We start from the raw sequence: 22,322 nt of genomic DNA, 5'->3' as shown, positions 1-22,322 counted from the left end.
AAAAATGCAATTAGTTCTTGAAGCAGCAAAAGCTGACATGGTTCATACATGCTTATTGTCTGGCTTAGTACAAATATAAGACAAAAGCAGATATGACAGTAAAATGAAAACAAGATATGGACACTTAATATTTGTGATGTACAACGCTAAGCTTATTTCAGGTAACACACATGAATGCCTAACCACAAATTTAATTGTATAAGCTCCATTTATGGAAGCAGTCACCAAAAAAGTAACACATTCATAGCCACTGTGAGAGAATCATGTTACTTACTTAAGTCCACTATGTAAATTTCTCAAATAGTTGTTTTTTTTTAAAAAAAAAAGTTACAGCTATTTTGCAAAGATTTATTATTCAACTCAAGAAAATAAATAGTTGCGACAGATAAAAAGGAAACTGTGAAACAGAACTAGCAAAATGACAACATATTTTTGTACACAAAATAGCGTTCAGTATAAAAACTGCTAGAGTACATTGTTTTAGTTATACCAACCAAATCAGTGAATAGCTTGCTCCATCCCTCCTGAAGCAAATCTTATCAAGCTGGATCTTATTCACATTTCAAGAGTTGATACATATAGAACTTAAAGCGACACCTTCAGTTGTATGTTCTTGCAATCTTTTCTTACTAACCTTTCATTTCTTTTCCTCCTCAGGTCCCTTCTTCCCCTAGCAGCAAAAATGGATTTACACAAAACCAGTAGCAAGTTTCACTAAAAATTATATCCTGGTTTTAGTCAGGCAGCTCACCATTTAAAATTTCACATATAGACACTATTGCACATGTTGTACCTGCAGACTTTCAGGTGGAATGTCCTGCCACAGTAAGGCTGTGATAAAACCATTCCTTCAAGAAAGTTGCTTCAGAATACATTAGCAGACAAAAAACATATTTTGGACATGTTAATGTGTGTGGCAGAAGTTAAATTTTTAACTAGTTGCAGCACTTGTTATTAGTAGTTCGCATATTTAAATTTCCCAGAGAAACACCCTGTTAAAATGGCGCAGCCAAGTTAAACCTCAATAGATGAAAACTCAGATCTTCTTATTAATACCTCGCAGTTCTAGTCATGCATGAAAGCAAATATCTGCCTACTTTCTCTTTCCTGTTCTTTCCCTTGCTGCGGTTTCCGTAGCTTCAAGGAGCAACAGAAAGGAATGGAAAAAAAATTTTGAAAGAAAAGGCATCAACTTTCCCATTAATTCCATTATGCTGACTACAAATAAAGTTTAAAAAAATACACACTCATTTATTACTTTCCTGTTACACTGTTTCTTGTACTTCCAAGATTCTTTATACTTCCATTATCTTGATTCCCACTTCTACTTTTCAACCCTTCTCTCACTTTTTTATACTGCCATCCTTCTTAAAACCGTTTCCCTTCCCTGTTCCTCCCTCTGTCTTACTTCCTCCCAGTCTCTCTCTGCTCCACACAAAACCACCTTGGCCTTTCCTTCTGCCTCCTACCGAACCCTCCTTCAAGTTCTTATGCTTTCTGTACATTTTCTGGTGCCACAATCTCTCAGCAGAAATTAAAAAAAAAAAACATTTCTAAGCGTAAATGAAACTATTAAAACATAAGGAAAACACTAAAGGAACAAAAAAGCCTAAACTGAAACAAAACAAAGGAATGAAGCCAGTGCAGGGTTTAGTATTCGCATAAGAGAAACGAAGCTAAGTACAGGCCGGCCACGAAATGGCAGCCAGCAGTTAAACAACCTTCAACAGAGAAGTCAGGTAGGAAGCCACAGGGCTACAAGCAAAGTTCCCCCTGAGGCATGTACAAGAAAAAGGTGCGTCTAAAACGGTGGCCTGTCTGCTTTCTATCCCACCACATCAGACTAAGTGTCCTCAGTGTCTGAGCTGGCGCAGAACAAACACTACTGCTTCACGTTTGCTGCGACGGGTGAAAGACTATGACAGAAGCAAACTGGTGTTAATCCCAGCACCTCACCAAGCTCCGAGCAAAACGCCAGAGAGAAAAGCAGAGAGCAGGCTAGCAGACAGTGAAAAAGAATCATCAACTGACAGGAGCGTCTTGCCGCCGTGCTTCCACTTACAGCCATCCTATCGGCTGTGGAACAACATTAAAGCACCCACAAATTTAGTACGTGGATTATTATAACATGTTTCAGCTCTCTGACAGATTGAAGGCCTTCATCCAGCACTTGAGGCATTAAGCCCGAAGCTGGCGCCCGAGTTGAAACACAGCTTTTATACACCAGTGAACCTGGTTCCAGCTCCGCAAAATCTACATTGGTAACACTTGATCGGCCTAGTCTGACAGTGAATTTTCTTAAAACACCAAGTCAAGACCAATTATGCCCCTCTCAGAAAATGTGGAGGCAGACTATCGTATCCCTTTACAATTTTCAAGATCACCATCATTCAAGCTGAGAACATACTACAAGCTGAAACTTGAAATACCAACCCTACCAGATGAGCTGCTCTCCTTTTGGTTTTGGCTTTCTAACATTAAGGTCTTCTTCTTGCTTTTGGACCATATTCTTTGTTTAAATGCAATATGCAAATCCTAAGCATTGCAGAAGGCTGCTCTGTATCAACATAATTCACCTGTAACTGGTTTTGAACCTTTTCAGGTACTACCAGAAAGGTTTTAGAGTGGAAAAATGCCAGGGAGGGAACTCTTGCAGAACTCCATCCAGATCTGGAGTTGGGATAATGCCTGAAGCATGAAGAAACCTCCAGGTGGAACATCTACCTCGGGACTGGCAGTCAAGGAACATGCTATGGTCATATTTATGGACAGGAGCAAAGCCTGTGTCACAGCACTCTTCGGTAGACCCTGACAATGCTGTAAGGCAATGCTGTCCAGCATCTCAGAAAACCTGGACACATAGCTAAATTCTCTTAATGTATGAGTGGTTTCACAATCCCAGGACTGTGTGAAAAAGAAAACTTCAAAGTGCCTTTGCTGCTTCCCTCCCTCCCACCAGCTCTAGCCCTGTGTGGTGGTTCAGCCCCAAGCAGTGGCTGAGCACCATACACCTCTTGCTCAGTCCTGGAGGAGAAACAGGCAGAGCCTGGCCACATTGCAACTGCCCTGGAGGCACCCAGGAGTGCCCCTCCCAGCCCCTTTTATGGGGAGTGATGTCAGGTGGTGTGGAAACAGCCCAGGCTAACTCAGCTCACCTGGGCTGGCTGCTTAGGGTGGTCAGCTCTGGCCTGGCCAGAACCAGGGCACCCTGTAAGGAACACAGCTCAGCAGTAAAAACGACCACAGTATTTAGAGAAAGCCTTGAAATACTGTCTGGGCTTCTGTTGGCTACCAGATTTTCACTATTTTTAAAGGGAAGATTTCTGGAGGACCTATTAATTGCGAAGAGAATTTATGCTGTAATACGTACAGCTTCAACAGACTTGGGCCCCTAAGGCAGAAGGATGGTCCTCTCCTCCTCCCACCCCAAATTATTTTAGAGTAATTTTCAGGTAAAACAGAAAACACAACACCTTAGTAAAAATAATTAAGTAAAATCAAAGGAAGAAACACTGAGAAAAACCCCAACCAACAAATAAAAGGATATACCTTTGACCTCTGGTAATTCAAATAGAGTGTTAATCACCAAAGGATTAACACCCCCCGCATTATAAATAACATAACCAGTCATCAGGAAATTATAACACCCCATATAACCGAGAAACTCTGAAGTCTACCACAGAACTATGCCCAAGAAGTGCGAGGTATTAAGATGAGAACTAGCACCTTGGATTAGCTCCTTAAGATCCTGCAGCTTCAAGCACTATGGAGAACAGCTCGGTACCTGAAGAGCCAAACCTCCTTCCCCTGCCTGCACACGTGCATGTATATGAACACACAAACAACTGAGTTGCACTTTTTAAACATGATACTTTTTTCTTAAATTGTAAAAAAAATTTATGCTTATGTGATATCCCTGTTGGGTTTTCTCTGGGTAATTCTATATTTGTTGCATTAAAAGGAAATACTTTTTAACACACTAAGTAGCTTACTGCATTGAATGCAATTATTTTTTGCTTAAAAGAGGACTATTTCTCCTTTATTTGGTACTGTAGTATAACTCTGCAGAACATTAAAATGCATTACTACTACTGCACAACAGCATCAATGAAGAAATAGCTATTAAAACACAAATCTTTTAAAAGGGATAAAAAAAATTATCAGAGAAATTGCAACCCACAATATTCCCCTTTGAAGGAGACACACACCTACCTTATCTTCTGCCACCTTTGTCATAACCACTTCCTTCACTGCAAAGCTTCTCCTGTCCTATTTGCTCTCAAACCACAGCCCTCCTTTTTGCCAGAGAGCCTCTGCCACCTTTTGTTACTCCTTCTCAGATCTCCAAAGCTTTTCCTGCCCATCCAGTTTTCTAACCCCGTGCACCCAAAGGCCCATTCCAACTATGCATCATATCCAGTTTCAAGTTCTCCAACCACCACAGCCCCTCAAAACTCACCCCAGGAGTTCTCACTCATACTGCCTTCAGTCCTGTGACTCTGTCCACATAATGGCTCCTATCCTGTCTCTCCCAGCTACCTGCTGCCACTAATTGTCCTTCTTTCTTCTTCCCCCCCACACCTGACCCTTTCAAACACCTGTGAACCAAAGCGATGGCTCACAGCTCCAGCTCTCAACACTTATTGCTTTCAGCTGTGCCTGGCTATTCAGTCTTCATCTGTGACCTTCCAGGCAGGAGGGTTCCACCAGGACCAGGATCACAACACTTTCCTAAAGGAAAAGTAGACCTTTTCTTTAACATGAAGTTCCTTATGAAGGAAATAAAGCACAACACATCAAAAGGGAAAGCTCAGTTTGAATTAATCTGTAATCATACTTTCTGCTGAGACCCAAAGATCAGGGAGAGAAGATCTACATCCTCACAACCACCCCACACTAGTTTACCTCCTTCCTTCCAAAGCATGACAGAAGGTAGCATCACAGAATCTGGAGACACATCTGCAAGCAGGCAAGGCGAGGTGGGGGTGAACATGGACAATTCTTCCCAAGTATAAAAATTTTTAAGTCAGATGGGGAAAAAAAAAAGTAAACTCAGTTTGAGCAGCCTTTTGAACTGCCTTAGAATTTTTTCCTTTAAGCCTTCAGCAAAAAGACACACTCCTTTAATTCACCTCTTCACACTGCACAATAACCTTTTTTGAGCCCACCATAAAACCCCACAAGAGCTCTCCAGCCATGTGTCATCCCACAACAACAAAATCCAGTTGGTAGATGAAGTACACTTTAAGGCTGTGCCACGAGAAAAAGCACATTTTAATTAAGTTAACTAAGCTGATTAAGCCATGCTCTTTCACCTATTACAGGAAGTATTTAGCCCCGGAGCCATCCTAAAGGCACCTCACACAGTGTACGACATGTTTTCCAGAGATACTGTATATATTTAGTCACCGCAGAAGGGGAAAAGCAAACACCCCATATGTCAGCACGCCAACAAAAGAGCAGAAGGAGTATCAGCTGATAAAGCAGCTGTTTACATCTCATTCTTGTCTGGAATGCAGGTATTACATTGCAAGGGAATAGATGAAGTTGAGAGCACTGCCCCAGCTCCTCAAATGTAACTGTTATGGAATCTGGGTCACTGATACTATTACTGGGATCTATGTATATTTGCAAACAACTCGGACAAACAAACAGATTTTAAACTGAACAGATTACAGCAGCCTTATTTTAAAACGATTGTGATTAAGCTTTCTCCTTTGTTGTACCTGAGTGCATATCATTAAAAGAATTCTTTTACATTCTCAATCCTTTCCAAATGTCTAAAAGCAATTTCTAAAATAAAGACGTAGCTAAATAGCACTGCTCTTATCTTGGCTTTTGCCGGTACAAGGGTGCTGCTCTGTGTCTCGTAAAGATTTCTGGCAGAGTGAGAAAACCTGGTCAGTATCAGAGCCTTTCCTGGGACCTGTCTGAAGTGTCGACAAGCAGCTAAGCTGAATATTAATACACTCTCCATCATCAAAAGCTGTTGCATACCCAAAGGATGAAAAATATTTTAATCAGCTTTCAGCTTGTCTAGTAGAAGTCAGTTTATTCCTCTGGGATTATACATCTATGGGCTCAATTTTTGTCTTTGCGCTCTCTCTTTCTATATATTACTTTTGAAACTAGCAGTAAAGAGCCTAAATCTGCTGTTTTGCTGGAAAAAGCCAGCTAATGCTGTGATTCAATTACAGTATTTTACATTTAACAAGTATATGTAGAAGATGAAAAGTAAAGAAAAAACAACTTGAAAAAACAGTTCTGCATCCTGGTTCTTAACAGTAGGGTTTCTTAAAGAAACCAGCGGGACTCTGTTTTGTTCAATATTTTTGCAAAATTTATGAGTCTTTGAGACTGATTGGTTGGTTGTTGTAGCCATCTTTTCTCCTCCTCAGTAGATTTCCAAGTTTTGATACTGTAAATTCACAATTCCTTTAGCATAAGGACCACCAGTGGAAATACCCCATGAATATATACATGTTTTATCATGTATACATGTCTTCAGTATGTCCTACATGAAAGCCAACAAAATATCAGTAACAGAGTAACAGTCTGAAAAGCTTTAACTGTAAAACTATAATTGCATGGGGTAACCTCTCCTTTTTCTATACTGTCATTCCTCAGAGACAAAGCCAGTCATGGTAAGGTTGTGTTAATGAAGATGCCACTTACCGGAGAAGACTTTTAAAAGTGAGAAATGCTAATAATCCTAATTATGTATGGTTTTAATCCTTTTAAAAGCATGGTAACATTTCATGCTAAGATACTTGTGTTGGTCTTTGCATTGAGCACCTACAGAAACATAACGTAGAATTCATTTCATATTACTTCATCCCTGCTTCCTTGGGGACAGATGCATTTATACATGTAACACCAAGGTGCTCTTTCCTCTCCCCTGTAAGCTAAGACAGAAATATAAAGCTTAGCTTCTGGAAGATATTCAGACACTCCATCTCCTCAAGGAATTCTAAGCAGTAAACCTTTGTGCACTTTGGTACTACATAGATTGGTTTGTACAGGCTCACCTTAAAATAATTTCTATCCAAATCTTCCATCAGCAACATCACCCATCATTAGTGAATTCTGTGGTCTGACTGCTGGAAATGACTTCAGCACAGAAACTCCTATTCCATGAAATGGAAGCAAGGCATCGGTCAGAACAAGAGAATGACCAGTAAAGGATGACAACGAGCAAACTTACTCTGCCACGGGTCCGAATTACAAGAAAAGTCTTACAATTCACTTCAAGCTGAAGTCCCACCACAACACTGACAAAACAGCTGACCTTCTATCTAACTAGTGATGCTTCAATCCATTAGCACTTTGCATGCAGCTGAAGACTGAGCCAAGACCTCTTCATCAGCAGTGTATATATGCATATGCATATATACATAGAAAAAAGAAGAATCCTTGCCATTTATTGCACCATTGTATTGATCCCTAGGCAGCCAGACAACATGAACTGATGCCCTTCTCCCTGTGCTTCACAGAGCACTGCATTCTTGCACACAGTCAGCTTCATCTTGAGCAGCGCTCCACTGATGCCACTCATACTCACAAGCAAGAATCCATCCCGCTCTCATGACTCCCTTCAATACTCTATTACAGAAGTTCACAATGAGTCCTGTGAAAAGAGTCTGATTGTGATAAACAATCATGTTATTTTACAGGAATAATTTACAAGTTTTGCTACACTTAAACTTTCTATTAGAGCCTCTGCTGTGAGAATTATATAGAGTTCAGATTCACTAGCAGTCCAAGGAGAACTGCCAAAACCTGATGTTAACTAGAGACATTTGAGAGAAGCCAGAATAGTAAACATTATATTATGTCTGCAGCTTCAGGATTATTAAGCAGAAGCATGTGTAGCAAGAAATGAAAAGTGCAAAAAAGATTCACTCCAAAGCTCCTGAGAGCTAGAACTGGGAACTGCCAGGAGACAATTGGGGTCAGCCAAAACACAGTAAGCTCCTTCTGTCATACTTAAATGGATAGAACTTGCCCATCTGAAACAAAACCAAAACAAGACCAAAAAGCCTTAGCTGTGGCCCAAATTCTACAATTTCAATCACGGTAGGGGAGAGGTAGAAATGTGCTGGGTTCCTTCAGCTGCAGAATGTTCTGTCCCTAAGATGCAGCCAACCAAGTAACTCTCAGGTACAGTAAAAACCGTGGCCTCATTTTATTGATGAGGAATTTAAGATCAGAAACAGTCTGCAATCTAAAACCAAAGACAGACCTCAACATTTTGATCTCCATGCTGATTTTGAAAGCCACACTTAAGTTACTTGTGCAAGTTAAACAAAGGGTCAGTGAAAGAATTAGCACCTAATCCATCAGACTATAACACTTCCCATGGCAAGTACTGAATCGAGTTTTATTTCTTTGTATATAAAAATGAGAGCTGTAGCTTTTATCAAAGATGAAGTAATTTTTAAAAAATATATTGCAAAACCACCATTCACTCATGATCTTGTTAGGAATTAGAAGGACTGATGATGAGATAGGGAAGAATGCAGCCATGGCAGCTTCTGAGAAGACGTCACCTTCTTTGCTTACAAAAACCATTTGGAAAGGAAGCCAGCTGCACTGTTTTATTGTGGTTACATCGCCGTGGCAGCACAACAGCAGTAAGGCCATGCTTAGCAGTGCTAGTTGTACTCTGAAAAAAAATCCAGTAAAAATTTAGAGCAATGTTGTGGGTGACATTTTAGTCACAGTGCCGTTTGCTTTCTGTCTCCTTCAAAATCACAACTTCCCTAGTTTACACCAATCACTGTACAAATTATTCTTGCCAAGCCAGTGTAAGTCACAGTTTCAAGACCAATCTAAATATTTTTTACCGTAAACATACATACAGAAGTGTACAAATGCACAAGCTCTATATCTGATCACTTCTATGACTACATAAATGATAACTAGAAACCATTTTACCTACAATTAATAATTAAGGACCTTTTGTATAACATAGATACACATATTTCAAACATACATAAGAATTTCTTTTCAAGAAACATAATTCTTGGCCCTCAAATATGTTTGGTTTTTTTTCCAGTTTTTCAGTTCAAGAACTTATAAGGCTATATGCCTAGCTCACTATTTCCACAGCAAATAACAAGCCTCAATAAAAACACTGTTGATAAAAAGATCTTTTATTATTCTAGAATATGTCCATCCAAGTTTCTGTGGTGAAAAAAACACAAAACAGGTGGAACCAGCACACAATTTTATACATCGTACCAGTTCTGCTTCCACTGAAAGGGATCACATAGCTCCCATGAACAAAAGGAGGGCAACACTGTTCCAGCCCCTGCCAGGGCTGACACTAGATTGACAGGGATGCAGCAGGAACTACGAGTGGAGTTTTCCCTTTGCCACACACTGGGTGACTGTTGGTACTTCCAAATCTTGTCTAACACTCACTAAGCTCTGTTGCTACGTTGCTCCTGCTGCTGAGAACTGCCAGCAGCTGCCCCATCACCCACTCCCTAAAAACGCCTTTGCTCTAAATGGAGCTTTATAAGATTCAGAAGTTACGCAGAATAGTTAATGAGAAGATCATGAGAGTTAAACCCCCAACATGCCTCTGTGTGTGTTAGTGGGAGCACATACATACGCACAGTCACACTATGGGCCACCTCTGGTAGTCTGGGCACTACGAGAAGGCTTTTGCGTGTGATGGAGAACCCTTTCTAAGCCACAGAACCCAGCTCAGACACAGACCCATTTACACAATTCAAATATAAGCAGCTTATACCCAATACACAATTAGCAAAAGCCAAAATTGTGCATATATATGAACTAACACAGAGCTCATCACATTTTACATGCAAGCCCATGTATGTACTTCACACAATCACACACATCCGATAGTATGAAATATAGCGAGAGCAGCACAAAGAAGCCCTGTTACACAGAGGCACAAGGTAACAGAATTCTTGTCCCCCCAAAACCAAAGCTCACTAAGACAATTGCATGCACAGGAACACCTACAAAACTCAGGTGGACATGTACCTGGACGGGAACGCAGAAGTGGGCCAGCACGCCCACCTCCTCTGCACCATCTGGTGCCACACAGGCTACCAGCCAGAGGACACGCACAGCTGCACAAGCCACCCATGGCCCTCCCATTTGTGCTGTCAGAAACACATCTCACTTTCCCACAGGACATAAATTGTCCTAAATTTTTCCTGCCTTGTGCCAGTTTACATTATATACATATATATCCCTAATATTTTCAGCATGATTCTCACAGCACACCACGCGAGTTGGAAGAGCACCCTTTGAACAATTCCAGTTTATAATAGAAATGTTATAGTAGTTCATATCAACAGAGCTTAGATCTCACCCAGCTCACATAAGGGTTAAAAATAGAAAGTGCTATCCACTGGTTTGCTCTGATGTTCCTGTAGATATTGTCACTGGATGTATCCTCAGTAGAATTCTATTCAACACCTCTGTCTTTAAGTACAAAGCTGTAGGCTGTAGCAGCTTTAGGAAACATAAGTATCCTTTTTTCTGCTGCACAGTATCTGTGTGTGAAATTCTCTAAAGGGGTTTAAGTATTTACCCTGAACACTATCAGACAGTTTCTAAAATTTTCCTTATCCTGTTGCAAAAACACTTCAAAGAGAATCATAAACACAGCCCTTTGTGCTTTCAGCACACACTTTGTTTTGGAAGCTTAAGTCTGAATTCCCTCAGAATTGTAAATATTTTTTTTGTGCAGCAGAACTTCACTTTTTCTTTTCTTTTTCTTTTTTTTTTTTTTTTTTTTTCCAGATCTGTAGTGATCCTACTGCACACAATGCTGAATCCTTTCTCCTGTTTCTGACAGCTACAAATATTGGGGTCAAGGAAATTAGTGTCCAAAAAGAAAAAAAAAAAAAAAAAAAGAGAAACAAGTTTTCAGGACCAAGTCCTGTTGTTGTTGAAGATAAAAGGTGCATTTCCAGAAACATCTGGCTCCTAGTGTACAGAAAATATAACCTGCCAAAACTGCATTTATTTAAAAGGTCTGGCCTAAACAGATAAGAGCAGCCCAAAAAGACAAGAAACACGGCTAAAATTTGGGTCTCTGAGCTGCCACTTTGTGCCTACACTTCACAGCTCATTAGGCAAGAGATCACCCCTCACCCCATGGCCGCCCATAAAGGAGTGTGACACCACAACATCTGAGTGCAAGGGGAACACCAGGAAAGAAATCAAAATCATACCTCAGAACTTCTTGAATTTTGGCCGACAAGGTCAGACTGATTCAAGAATCAGGTAGGCTGCTCTGTGTTTTATGAAAAAAATCTAAACAGCCACCCAGCCCATCTGTGACCCCATTATCTATTTTTTTTTTATATAATTGGTTAGCTGTTTAAAATACCAAAGTCTAAAAAAGCTGGGAGGATTCTTTTTAAAAGCATATTTTGTCTTATAGCTTTTCATATAGCTTATTCTAGAACTGAGAGAGTCCGATTTAAATACGTATTTAAACCCTTGTTTTAATTTGGAGGGGAAAAAAATAAAAATAAAAAGAAATATATTATGGCCCTGGGCTGAGATTTTGTAGCTCAAGTTTCAGCCCAGACTCCATTCTAACTGTCAGGCTGTAAGCCCCTCACAATAGTGGCTTATACAGCAGAAACTATGACATATTTCTTACTAGCAATAGTAGCAAATAATGAAATAGACCTCAAAAAGGAAAGAGAAATAATTTTACAAGAAAGTAGCCTTGCTCTCCAATTTCAATTTACTTGTATAAACTGATAAAAGCATGCTAAGGAGAATAACAGTAATAACAACAGGACTAGGAAAAGGAGCTTTTAAGAAGTCGAGATGCAAGGTGTGCAGAAAGCTACGAGTTCGAACAAAATGCCACTTTCCCCATTACAACTACATGCCGTGCTCGCTCCTGCCTTTATACCATGTTTATAAACTAAAAGTTGTGCTGCATCTCATGATCATTAGCTGTATTTTAAGATGCCAAAGAGTGAAACAAATGGTGTACCAATTGTTTGTTATGACAGTAAAAATCAGTTCTTCGAGATACGTGTTTCATCCCTTTAAGGAGGCCCTTTATAGCAGGCAACCAGTGATGCCGTTAAAAGTAGCTCCATATCGGTCTTAAGTTTCTCTGTGTTTCAGTTCTACAATTTTTTTTTCTTCATCTTGCTAAATTCCTGCATAAATAGGTGGGATTAAATGGAGCCTAGCCTACCTAACATAATTATATATGTTGTGATTTTATACTGCAATGAAACTGATACATTTTAATAATCCCGGTCTTGGCTCTTACCCACTAAAGTCAATAAAGGTTATTAAGGCCAACTGCCATATAAATACATTGCTACATTGCTAAATGGACTGTCAGAGCAGGAAATACAATTCACACCATACAGCACTACCAGGGTTGTCTTTTTTTTTTCCTTTAAAGGAATGCTACATATGTTGAAAAACTCTTTAAGGATTCAACACTTAAGTATAATCATATATGTTTACTTTTCATTCCACAAACAAAACCCATTTCATTGATTTACATTTTACTTATTCAAATGTGACTCAGCCTAAACCAAAATAAACCCAAGACGACCATAGGACTTCTGCAGTTCTTCCTGATCTGGCACAGTGTTAGAAGATTTTCATAGCTAAAATAAATGTCAGATTGCGAGGTTTGTATGATATCCAACCCTGAGAGACAAATTGTCTCTCCGCTGAATCTCAGAACAGCTACAGCAAGACTTCCTCGCATCACATGAGATTTCAGCTTTTCAGATTTCTCCTTACCCAGAAAGCAAAGCTTGTACAGTCTTTTTTCAAATGGTAACTCTCCCTTTGAATTCAGCAAGCATTTATCCTGATGTTGCAGGTGATAACGTGTTAATCTTGGATGACTTTTTAAAAAACCCCTCAAACATTTGAATAGCCTTCATATTTTCAAGGGAGGGGGGAAAAAAGAGAAGAAGATTGGTTAAACTGCTTTGGATTTAATGGTTCATAAATTCATGAGGTAATATTGTGGGAAATGTGATGTTTTATCAGAATGTCATTCAAATGAAAGGTTTAACATTTACATCACAAGAGCGAGCTCTAAGTAAAACTATCCTCGGGGAAAGAAATGCCAAGAATAAACATGATGATAAAATTGTGTGCTTGCTAGAACATACAAAAATATTATAGAAAGCCCAAAGGTTTGCAGACACTGGGTTAAATTTCCTGCGGTATCCTACTTTGCTGTGACACTGGAGCAATCACAATTAGCAGAATCTGACATTATTTTGGAAAACATTCTTTTCTTCTTTATAACTGCATTACTAAATGGGGGGGCGGGGGAGGAAAATGCACACAGGGAACCCAAGACTCACTTTCGTAACACTCTTTACACATATAAAAAAAGTAAGCCAAGTTCAGCTCATCTCACACACAAAATGTAAGAAAAATACATTGTTTACATATTTTATTTTAAGAAATAACACCTTTTAAGCAATAATCTCTACTGAGGGAAGATTAACAACTCTAAGACGTTTTTAATTTCACATCCTGCCACATTTTTCTTTTTTTAGAATCAACCAGCTAAAACTATAAATTTGGAGAATAAAACAAACATCAGCTGCAGACTACTGGGTACATTCAGAAATACCTTTTTGATTTAACTTAATGCCGTGGAAGTTAAGCGTGCACCAAAACACTGCACTTTTTATGTTAAATTGCTGTTGAATTTGTTAACCCACAATTGATTTCCTGTGTTATGGAATCTTAGAGATTACAGCTAACTTGAAGCAACAGGGATAATTCTTGATGTTAATGCTGCATTTCTATGTATTTTTATTACGTCGGTGCCTGTCGCTGCATTAAAACTGCGGCTCAACATTGCCACCTACTGTCAGCGTGGGAGAGAGTAAAGGACAAAATGTAGGTTACTCCCCCCAAACCCACCCTGCCTCGAGTCCCATATACAGTAAGCATCAAACTTACTCAGAGATTCAACAAAACAGACATTCTCAATTAACTTTCTCCTCCGTCTCCTTCAATGGCTGAAATTAATTGTGATTAATATGTTCTAAGTCACAAACCATTACAGCAATTTTTAAAATTTAAATTAGAAGCAGCTTCTGTCTTGGCCCAACCTTCCATTTGCTGATAAATACGGTCCTGAGGCCTGTTGAAAGGAGATACACTGACGCCACCGTGTTTCTAATTAGAGACACATGGTAATGTCACACCCATCGCAGAAAACCTAACCCCTGAGAATTCCTGAGTTTGCTGTTTTTCCATGTTCTCAACACACAATGGATATAAAATAACAATCAAACATTCTTGTCCTACCTCATCTAAGCCTGTGTTACAAGCGAATAAGTTGTCATTTCAAAGAAAAACAAACCAAAAGATTATAAAGGTCACTCAAGAATGTGAGCGCAGAAGAACACAAAAATGAGGACAAAACCCCACAAGTTAGAATTTCTCTCCTTTCGTAGGAAAGTTTAATGTTCACCGACTCTTTGTGGTAACTGATTTCACAAATCAAAGTTCCACTTTTCCACGCTTATTTTCCACATCTGAAGCCAGGCACCACTGGAAAAGCCTAGAATCTGTTTGAGCAGGTTAGTGAGTCACAACCTTTCCCCAAAAACTCAGGAGCATGTTCTTGTTGCACCATACCTCCGGGGGTTCAAAAGCACCTCTCCTACAACTCATATTTGGCATCCTCAGCTATGCTACAAATTCTTCCAAGCCACCTATGGGCAAAGTGAGGTTCACGCTGCCCAGCAGAAATGCCCAGGAAGCTTTTAATGCAGGCGCAAGGATATTAGCAAGACATGGTTGTCAATGAAGTTCCTTTTGCATACAAATCTAGAAACAGGCACGACAGCAACTGTATCCAACACTTACAACAACAAAGTCCCCCAACTGAGTCTCTACTTGGACAGCAACAACAAGCTGGCTAACAGTGCTTGTCACAGCATCCACCTTCAGGAAAAGCAGAACGTGTTTTCCAGCATACAAGAACCAGTGCCGCTATCATTACTGAAGAACCTGATCTCCTCTTGTTGGTTCTAGCTATGGTGTAAGCATACAGGTGGACACAGACCACCAGTGGTACCTCCAGATCAGACTGAACAGACACTGAACTTTGCTCAGACGCATTCACCGCTACTGCCATTGGCAGAGGTGTCTATCTTGGTGTTGTATGAGACAGTTTACAATGCAGATTTAGATGCAATACATGACTGTCATTTTATGAGGTTGGCAAACTTTAAAAAAGCAGGAAAAGGCAGTAACTAACTAAAATCTCAGGTTTTTTGATCTTATTTCACACTCATTTTTTCTGGCTACCAAGGGAGGAAAATAAGAGGAAGCAGTGGGAGGCTGACACTGATTCTACTTCTCATATGTTCTGAATAAAGTTTAAATCCTGTTACTAGAGTACAATTAAAAACATGATTGTGAGTCCTCTCAGAATTAAGCTCTAGAGATTTTAGACCATGAAACTAGTACTTACCATAATCTCCATCTTTCTCCAAAATTCTTCCAATTTAGCCATAGGCTTAAGCCACCAATCCGTGAACTTCAAATACCGCTTGCCTTGAAACCAAAACTGCCTAAGCCACTCAAATTCAACCTGCAAGATGAAAACATATGGTAGCATAAACTTCTGTGTCCATTATCTGGGGCAGGAATGGGGTAATGCATGATTCAGCTATATCTGAACTATACCAAAAAAAGGGAGAAGGCTACCAAAGCACTCATTTCCAAATGCACCCTTACGCCCAGTTGTTTATTTCTGTTCCACATGAATTTGCAAGCTGAGCTATTCCCTTCAATCTAGAGAGGTACAAAACCCAACTCTCTTCTTTACATGTGGTACATGCACAAAGACTATTATAAATTCAGGTTTACTCTCAATTCAGTTAAATATGTACCAACTCTGGCTTATTTTGATTAACATTGAGGGTCTGAAAATACTTCAGTCATATAAAAGATTGGAAAAACTTGCAGCAATAACCTTGCTAGAATGCAGCTGAGTCAATTCCTATGGAACGAGAGCATTATAACGAATCATAGTTGCTCATACTTGTACCAAATAATCTGGTTACCAGATAGGCAACCAATAACTTTTGGATTAACTGGATCTCCACGTGAGAGATGAAAGGGCTGTGCTCGGGCAGGGGAGCTGCAGGGGAGGGGCAGGGACATCCCAACACCGCTCCTTCTCCCACTCCTGCATCTGCCTGTACAGCAAAGATCTTGGACACAGAACAATGCCTGTGTGTCAGGAGCAAAAAGCTTCTCGGGGCATCTGAAGTACCAAAACCAATTATTTTTCTAGGACAAAGCTTATGGGGAAACTGTGCTTCAGAAAGAAACAAATCCCCCCATCGAAGCAATAAAATTTCTCTTAGGAGAAAGCAATACTTTTATTTAGAATCTGAAACCCAGCAAGTGATACAATACCTTACTAATTGGGATTTTAACAAAACAAACAAAAAAATCATATATGGATGGCCCACCAACTTTCAGACAAGAGAAATATTAGCTTACTAAACATAATATAAAATGTATCAAATATTCTTTAGGCACAATCATTCCATCTATCTGAATTTCCACTCAGCCTTTTTTTGTTTAATATTAATCCATAGTTCTGGTCCTTAGAATTCTGTATTAATCTTTGTTGTGGTAGTCACGTTGCACACTGAGTTCAAAGCTGCTTTAATCATTATTTGTACCACAAAGTTTTTGTTTATCCCTGCTCAGCTCCGATGATGCAAACAAAGACAACCTGCCAAAGTGAAAGAATAAAGAAAACTGCCCAAAGCTGCCACCTAACGCTTTCTTTTCTGCAAGGGTGAACCAGAACGGTTGCAGAAGTCTGAAAGCATTTCAGTTAACATCAGCTAAACGTTTGGTCAATATGTGTTAGAGATTGCAGTATGAGATAGGTAAATTTGAAGTGTACAAAAGGAATACTAGAGCAACTTCATTGGTAAAATATAACAGCATGATTAGTTGGCAGACAGAGATCTTAAAAAGCCACTCGGCTACCAGTCATGGTTTTTTGAAATATTTTAGCACAGAAGTTTGATGACAATCCCTAAAAATACCTGAAGGAAAATTTGCTTCCTCTACAGTACTAATGAGATATGAAGGATCAACTTCAACTTTGTTAAAAAAGATAAACTCAATAAAATCAGTATACATAATTTTGGGCAGGGTAAGCATGACGACGGATCACCCAGAGCTTTAAGCACTTGGTACTTTTGCCTCCCCCACTTCTTTTTGGTTTTGCTGGCCTGTACCACAGGAGTGCTACAAACACATGATATCTGGCAACCATGTTTCAGGAAATGAATCACAGCAGAGCACTAATCAATGAAAAAAAATTTAAAATTAAAATCAATATTACAATATGGCTCATCATGACAAGAATCTCAGTCAATCTGATTTTTGACTAGTGCTATTGATTCGTTACATTAATCTATCCAATTTCAGCCTGATGCAAGGATGGCATTTTGGCCAAATTGTATATGTATCTTCAGCCTATACAGAATATACAACCTGACACACATGAGATTTTTTTAGATGCAAGAGGTAAAGTTTAGCACAAGGCTAGTTAATTTTCTGAAGGATTAGCTGCTCTCATCAGAAGTCAGTGTACCAAATTGCATCATGTGGTTCTTGAACCATGTGGGCGGCCATTTACTGTGGGTCTCAAACTCATGTCCATGTTCACCTTACATGAAACTCTGTTTGGCACTAAACAGAGTTAATAAATTGGGGAGAAAGTCCGCGTTTCACCCACAACCTTAGCCATCTAGCTGCTTGAGAAGTGACTGCTCTGAACTATCACCCCTGGACAGGTAACTGTCGATTCTGAAGGGAAAGGAAAGAAGCCCTCTTGATGAGACAATGGCAACATGGTTTCTCTATCACTCTACGCTTGTTTTAGACATATGCAGGCATAAATACTTAGCTCTGCTAAAAATCTCCAGAGATTCCAATCACACCAAGTCTGTTTGGTATTTATAAAGAAGACACAAAGACTTTTTACAGCACATGCATTACAAAGAACATGTTTTAACAAGAACATAGGCTATCTGCTCCCCAAGTTCTCCTCAAAGGCGTAAGTCTGAGCTCTATTCAGTAAGAGCTTTTCCTGCAGCAGGAAGGCTTGCCTCCTTCCACAAACAGGAGGAGCTGTACCGGGAAAGAAGCCCACAACAGTAAATACCAGACAGGCAAAGATCTCACTTCTAGCCTTAGTGGAACTGAAGTTACAGGAACACTAATCTCCCATGACAAACCTCTCAAGTTAACAGGATTTTTGCCAAGGAGTTTTAATTTGGAGACTCCCATATATCAGAGCTAACTTCAGCTAGTGTTAGAAAGCATTTTACATGATTGAACAGGACAATACCCCAACAGATTAGCATATAAAACTAATGCTGAATGTTTTCAGAATAATTTTCATCTCCTAATTTCCATGTATGACTTACATCTGTGCAAGTAAACTCAGAATCAGGCCTCGTATGTCTAACCTCAACATATTTTCAAGTTGTCCTTTAAACAATGATTAAAGGCCAATTTTAGGTTATAGTCAATACTGGGTAGTAAAAGGCCAACAGTAGCATTTGACATTTTGTGAGGCACTGCTCCTCAGTCAATTATTTAAAAGTATTGGTTATTAAATGCCACACATGTAGGTGATCTATATTTTCTCTCCTCTGTTCTAGCCAGCCACCAATGATGCTGTCAGCTCGCAGTGATGTGCTCAAACATATTAACCTTCCTTTGGCTACGTACACTGCTACCCTTTCTCAGCAGCGACCTCAATGTCGAACACCGTATACCTTCAACTTAGCAGCTTGCCCAGGCTTTTCTATGTCCCTGGGCATTCACCACACAAATTTATCTGCTGCTGCCATAAAAATAGATTTGCTGTAGGCAGAAGTGACTGTACCTTACAAGCAGAGCAACCAATTCAGCTGCAAGTTTTAATCATGGAAATCAGGATCTGACACAGCCGAACAGAAACAGTGATGAGGACAAAGCCCTACCTCTTCAAAGGTACTTACTCTGAAGCCTGCTATGTTTTCAGTACTAGATACTCCTCCAGTGTTTTACTTCACAGAGAACATCCAACTATTAGTTTGGTGGTGGCAAATAAAGAAGCCTTGAAACTACCTCACACAACATGAACTATAAGATTTTGCATTTCTCAGAGCAAGGAAAGCAAACTCACTTTGAAATGTGAAGAATAGATTGGTGATGATCTTTTCTGCAGATTTCTTTTTATATGTGTGAACATTTACATCTGTCCAGCAGAGTTTTACTACTTTGCAAAGCATTTCCTCACCAGTGGGTTTCCCCAGGCCCCTGTAGCTCTGTTTGGGACATACCCAGTAGCTGTATATATTTTGGAAAGCCAAATGTGATTCAGTACAGGCAAGAGGTTCACATTGAAGATCAGTTATTTCAGGATAAATTACTACTGCCAAACAGCAATCTGATTGCTTAAAGGGTAACTCCGCCCAATAACACTACGTGTGTGTTGTTAGGCTGCTGTCTGGGTAATTATTTCTGCTCACCGGATAACCTGCCAGTGAAGTATTTGTTCAGACTTCAAGCCCATAAGCTACTCAGACAAGCAGGACGTGAACACCCTCAATTAAGGTATTTTTACTCACAACTACAAAGAACATACCAGGAGTGAGGCGGCTCACACATCTAACAAACAGCACATACCTCACAATTACTCAGATATTCCTTTGAAGGCTGTTTTAGTGAGGAAGACCATGACAACAAAGCTAAGTCTAAAGAAATATTATCTCTTACCTGGCTGCCCACTAGAGATGCTACAAACCTCCTCAGGTCAGCATCCCACTTATTCGACAGGAAGAGCTCTGTCAAGACACCCAAGACAGAGCTCTGACAAATGCACTCTGGGAAATCTAACACACCAGCAAAGACATCCCCCAGATACTCTGCCAGCCCCCTTTTAGAGATTTCTCTGCCTGCCACAAAAATGGAAAAAATTAAGTCTCCAGCTATGCTTCAGATCTTCAGTTCAAACCCACTTTATCAGCAGAGCAAGTCAATTCTCCTGCCCATGAATACAGCAGCGAAGGCACAGGACCATACCTCATTCTTTCAGACTTGCTTTTAGGCTTTTTCCTCTCTAGCAGACAGATAATTCATTCAGACCTCATTTGGCAGACCAGCTAATTTCAGCAGAGACTGGGAATCTGTGCTATGCTACTATATTTTAGCTTAGTCACACATAGCCTGACGGCAGTATGACGGTTCTGTTCTGGTTAATGATCTCTGATGACTACTCCAAGAAGGGAAAAACATCCAACCAGCAGCATTTCAGAAGATAAAGAATCTAGAACGATGATGGCATTTAGTTATTCGAGTTAAACTCTGAATAACTTCAGTTCATTGATAATATTTGACAGATAAATACAACCTTACCACTTCCTCTAGAGACAGGAATACTACCTTATTTCAAACTCAGGATCTCTGGTCCAGGCAAATAGGAAAGGAAGAAAAAAAAAAGGTCACAAGGAGGTTTAGAACTAGCACAAAAGGCTGTATATCAGACAGAAATACACAGGCAGAGTTGGGTGGCAGCTCATGAAATCCGTTTGGTGTTTTGTGAAATTTTGGGGTTTGTATTTAAAAATACTAAGAAACCAAGGGGAGAAAAAAGGACCAAATGTTGACTGCAGTGATCAAATGGAAGACTAGTTTTCATCAGTAAACAGTTTGATTCTCTAAAGAAACAGAATACATTTTTGTTCTTCACCTGCTTTGAACCTAAAACCTGCATTAGTGCCTGAAAATATAAAGATTCATCATACAGTGACTGAAAGGTCTGAAGCTTTCACATGCAAAGAAACATTCACCTCACAGATCCATGAGTTTTGGCTTCCATGGCATTCAAAAAAGCAGTCTGTGTTTACCACAGTAATAAGCAATTAGTATTTTTATCTACTTGTGCATCAAATAAATGAAATTTAAATAGCACTTCAACACACAGATTTGTCCTGCAAAGGGTGACCTTGGGATTAAAAGAAAAAAAGAAGTGAATGAGTAGGTATTCTCATTTCAAATGAAATATAGATCCAATGTGTCCACTGAGTCTAAGCACGCAATATGTATGAGTTAAACAATGATTTCTGTTACAGCATATCCCATATGTGTAACAGGAAACATCCCTGCATGTCACACAGCAAAATTATTCAGGTGACTGCAAACACCAGGGGCTAGTCTCTCACCTGATGTAAACGGCACACGCCTTTGATGTCAAAGGACCCGTGCAAATTTACACCAGCTGGGCATGTGGCCCTGGCTGTGCAAACCACATATGCCTGTAGTTTTATGGACTGAGCCTGACGGATGTTTTGTAAAACCCTGCATGGATCAGACTTCTTTAAATTGCTCTAGGAGCTCTTTTGCTAAAAGTCAAGGGTGCAAGTCTTTTGCCAGCACTATACTCAATTTTACTAAGTGTAAACACAAGACAGGTAAAAATATGTTCTACAAAGTTTTAATAAAAATATTATATTCCTCTGTGGACAGCAATTTAAAGTTTCCACAAATTCTAATTTGACTGAAAATTACCTACTACACAGCTCCCAATCATGACCATACTTATCTTAGTAGAAATACAGTACAGATCCTTCAAAAGGGCTGAATATAGGAGAGCTGTAAAAACACCCCACTGATATTTAAGCCTTAAACAATGCGTCCGTTTAAACTCCTAATACACAGTCCTGACTATGGTTTCTGTAACTTTATGAAACTTCATAAAACCCTCAAAAAACATCCAAGAAAAAACCTATTAAATTTGCAATCTTCAGAAACACTGTCCATGTAAAAAGAGCCAGTATGACAGCTCTGATGCTATCCACTAACAGGAACAAAGTCAAATTACATTTTTTGTGATACTGCCTAATTTGGTACCAGGAAAAGCTGCATATCTCTACACTTTCCCATAAATGAACTGAAAAGATCAGACAGTGCTAAATCAAAGTGTTTAAGACTCCAGATCTGTACTTGAAGTGAGAAATCACTGCTGGCTTTGGTGGAATCCTGCATTGTTATACTGGTGTATTTTGCAGCACTGAAAAACCTACTTAAGCACCTTCCTCACAATTATTTCCACTGTACTTTCTGCATATACTCACAATTGTGCCACACCTGGAATTCTGTAAAACCCTGGTTCAACACCTGACAAGCAACTGTGAAAACTTTTACCTTCCCTTTCCCTCTATATTTTTCCCCACTCTCCATTTTTGTTAGAGAAGCACTAGAATAGTTTGGTTTGGCCA

General features: G+C 39.6%; 1 protein-coding gene across 1 annotated transcript in view; it reads right to left on the bottom strand.

The window, feature by feature from the left end:
* Window positions 1–22,322, bottom strand: part of FTO (FTO alpha-ketoglutarate dependent dioxygenase) — a 234,938-nt gene that overhangs the window by 147,279 nt on the left and 65,337 nt on the right. The window contains exon 7 of the mRNA XM_084269877.1: window positions 15,491–15,610. Coding sequence (XP_084126003.1) covers window positions 15,491–15,610 — 120 coding nt within the window. The remainder of the gene's footprint in view (window positions 1–15,490; window positions 15,611–22,322) is intronic.

This window comes from Gallinula chloropus (genome assembly GCF_964237585.1).
Source record: "Gallinula chloropus genome assembly, chromosome: 13".
In the NCBI taxonomy this organism is placed as follows: domain Eukaryota; kingdom Metazoa; phylum Chordata; class Aves; order Gruiformes; family Rallidae; genus Gallinula; species Gallinula chloropus.
This window is presented reverse-complemented; position numbering and strand designations above follow the sequence as displayed.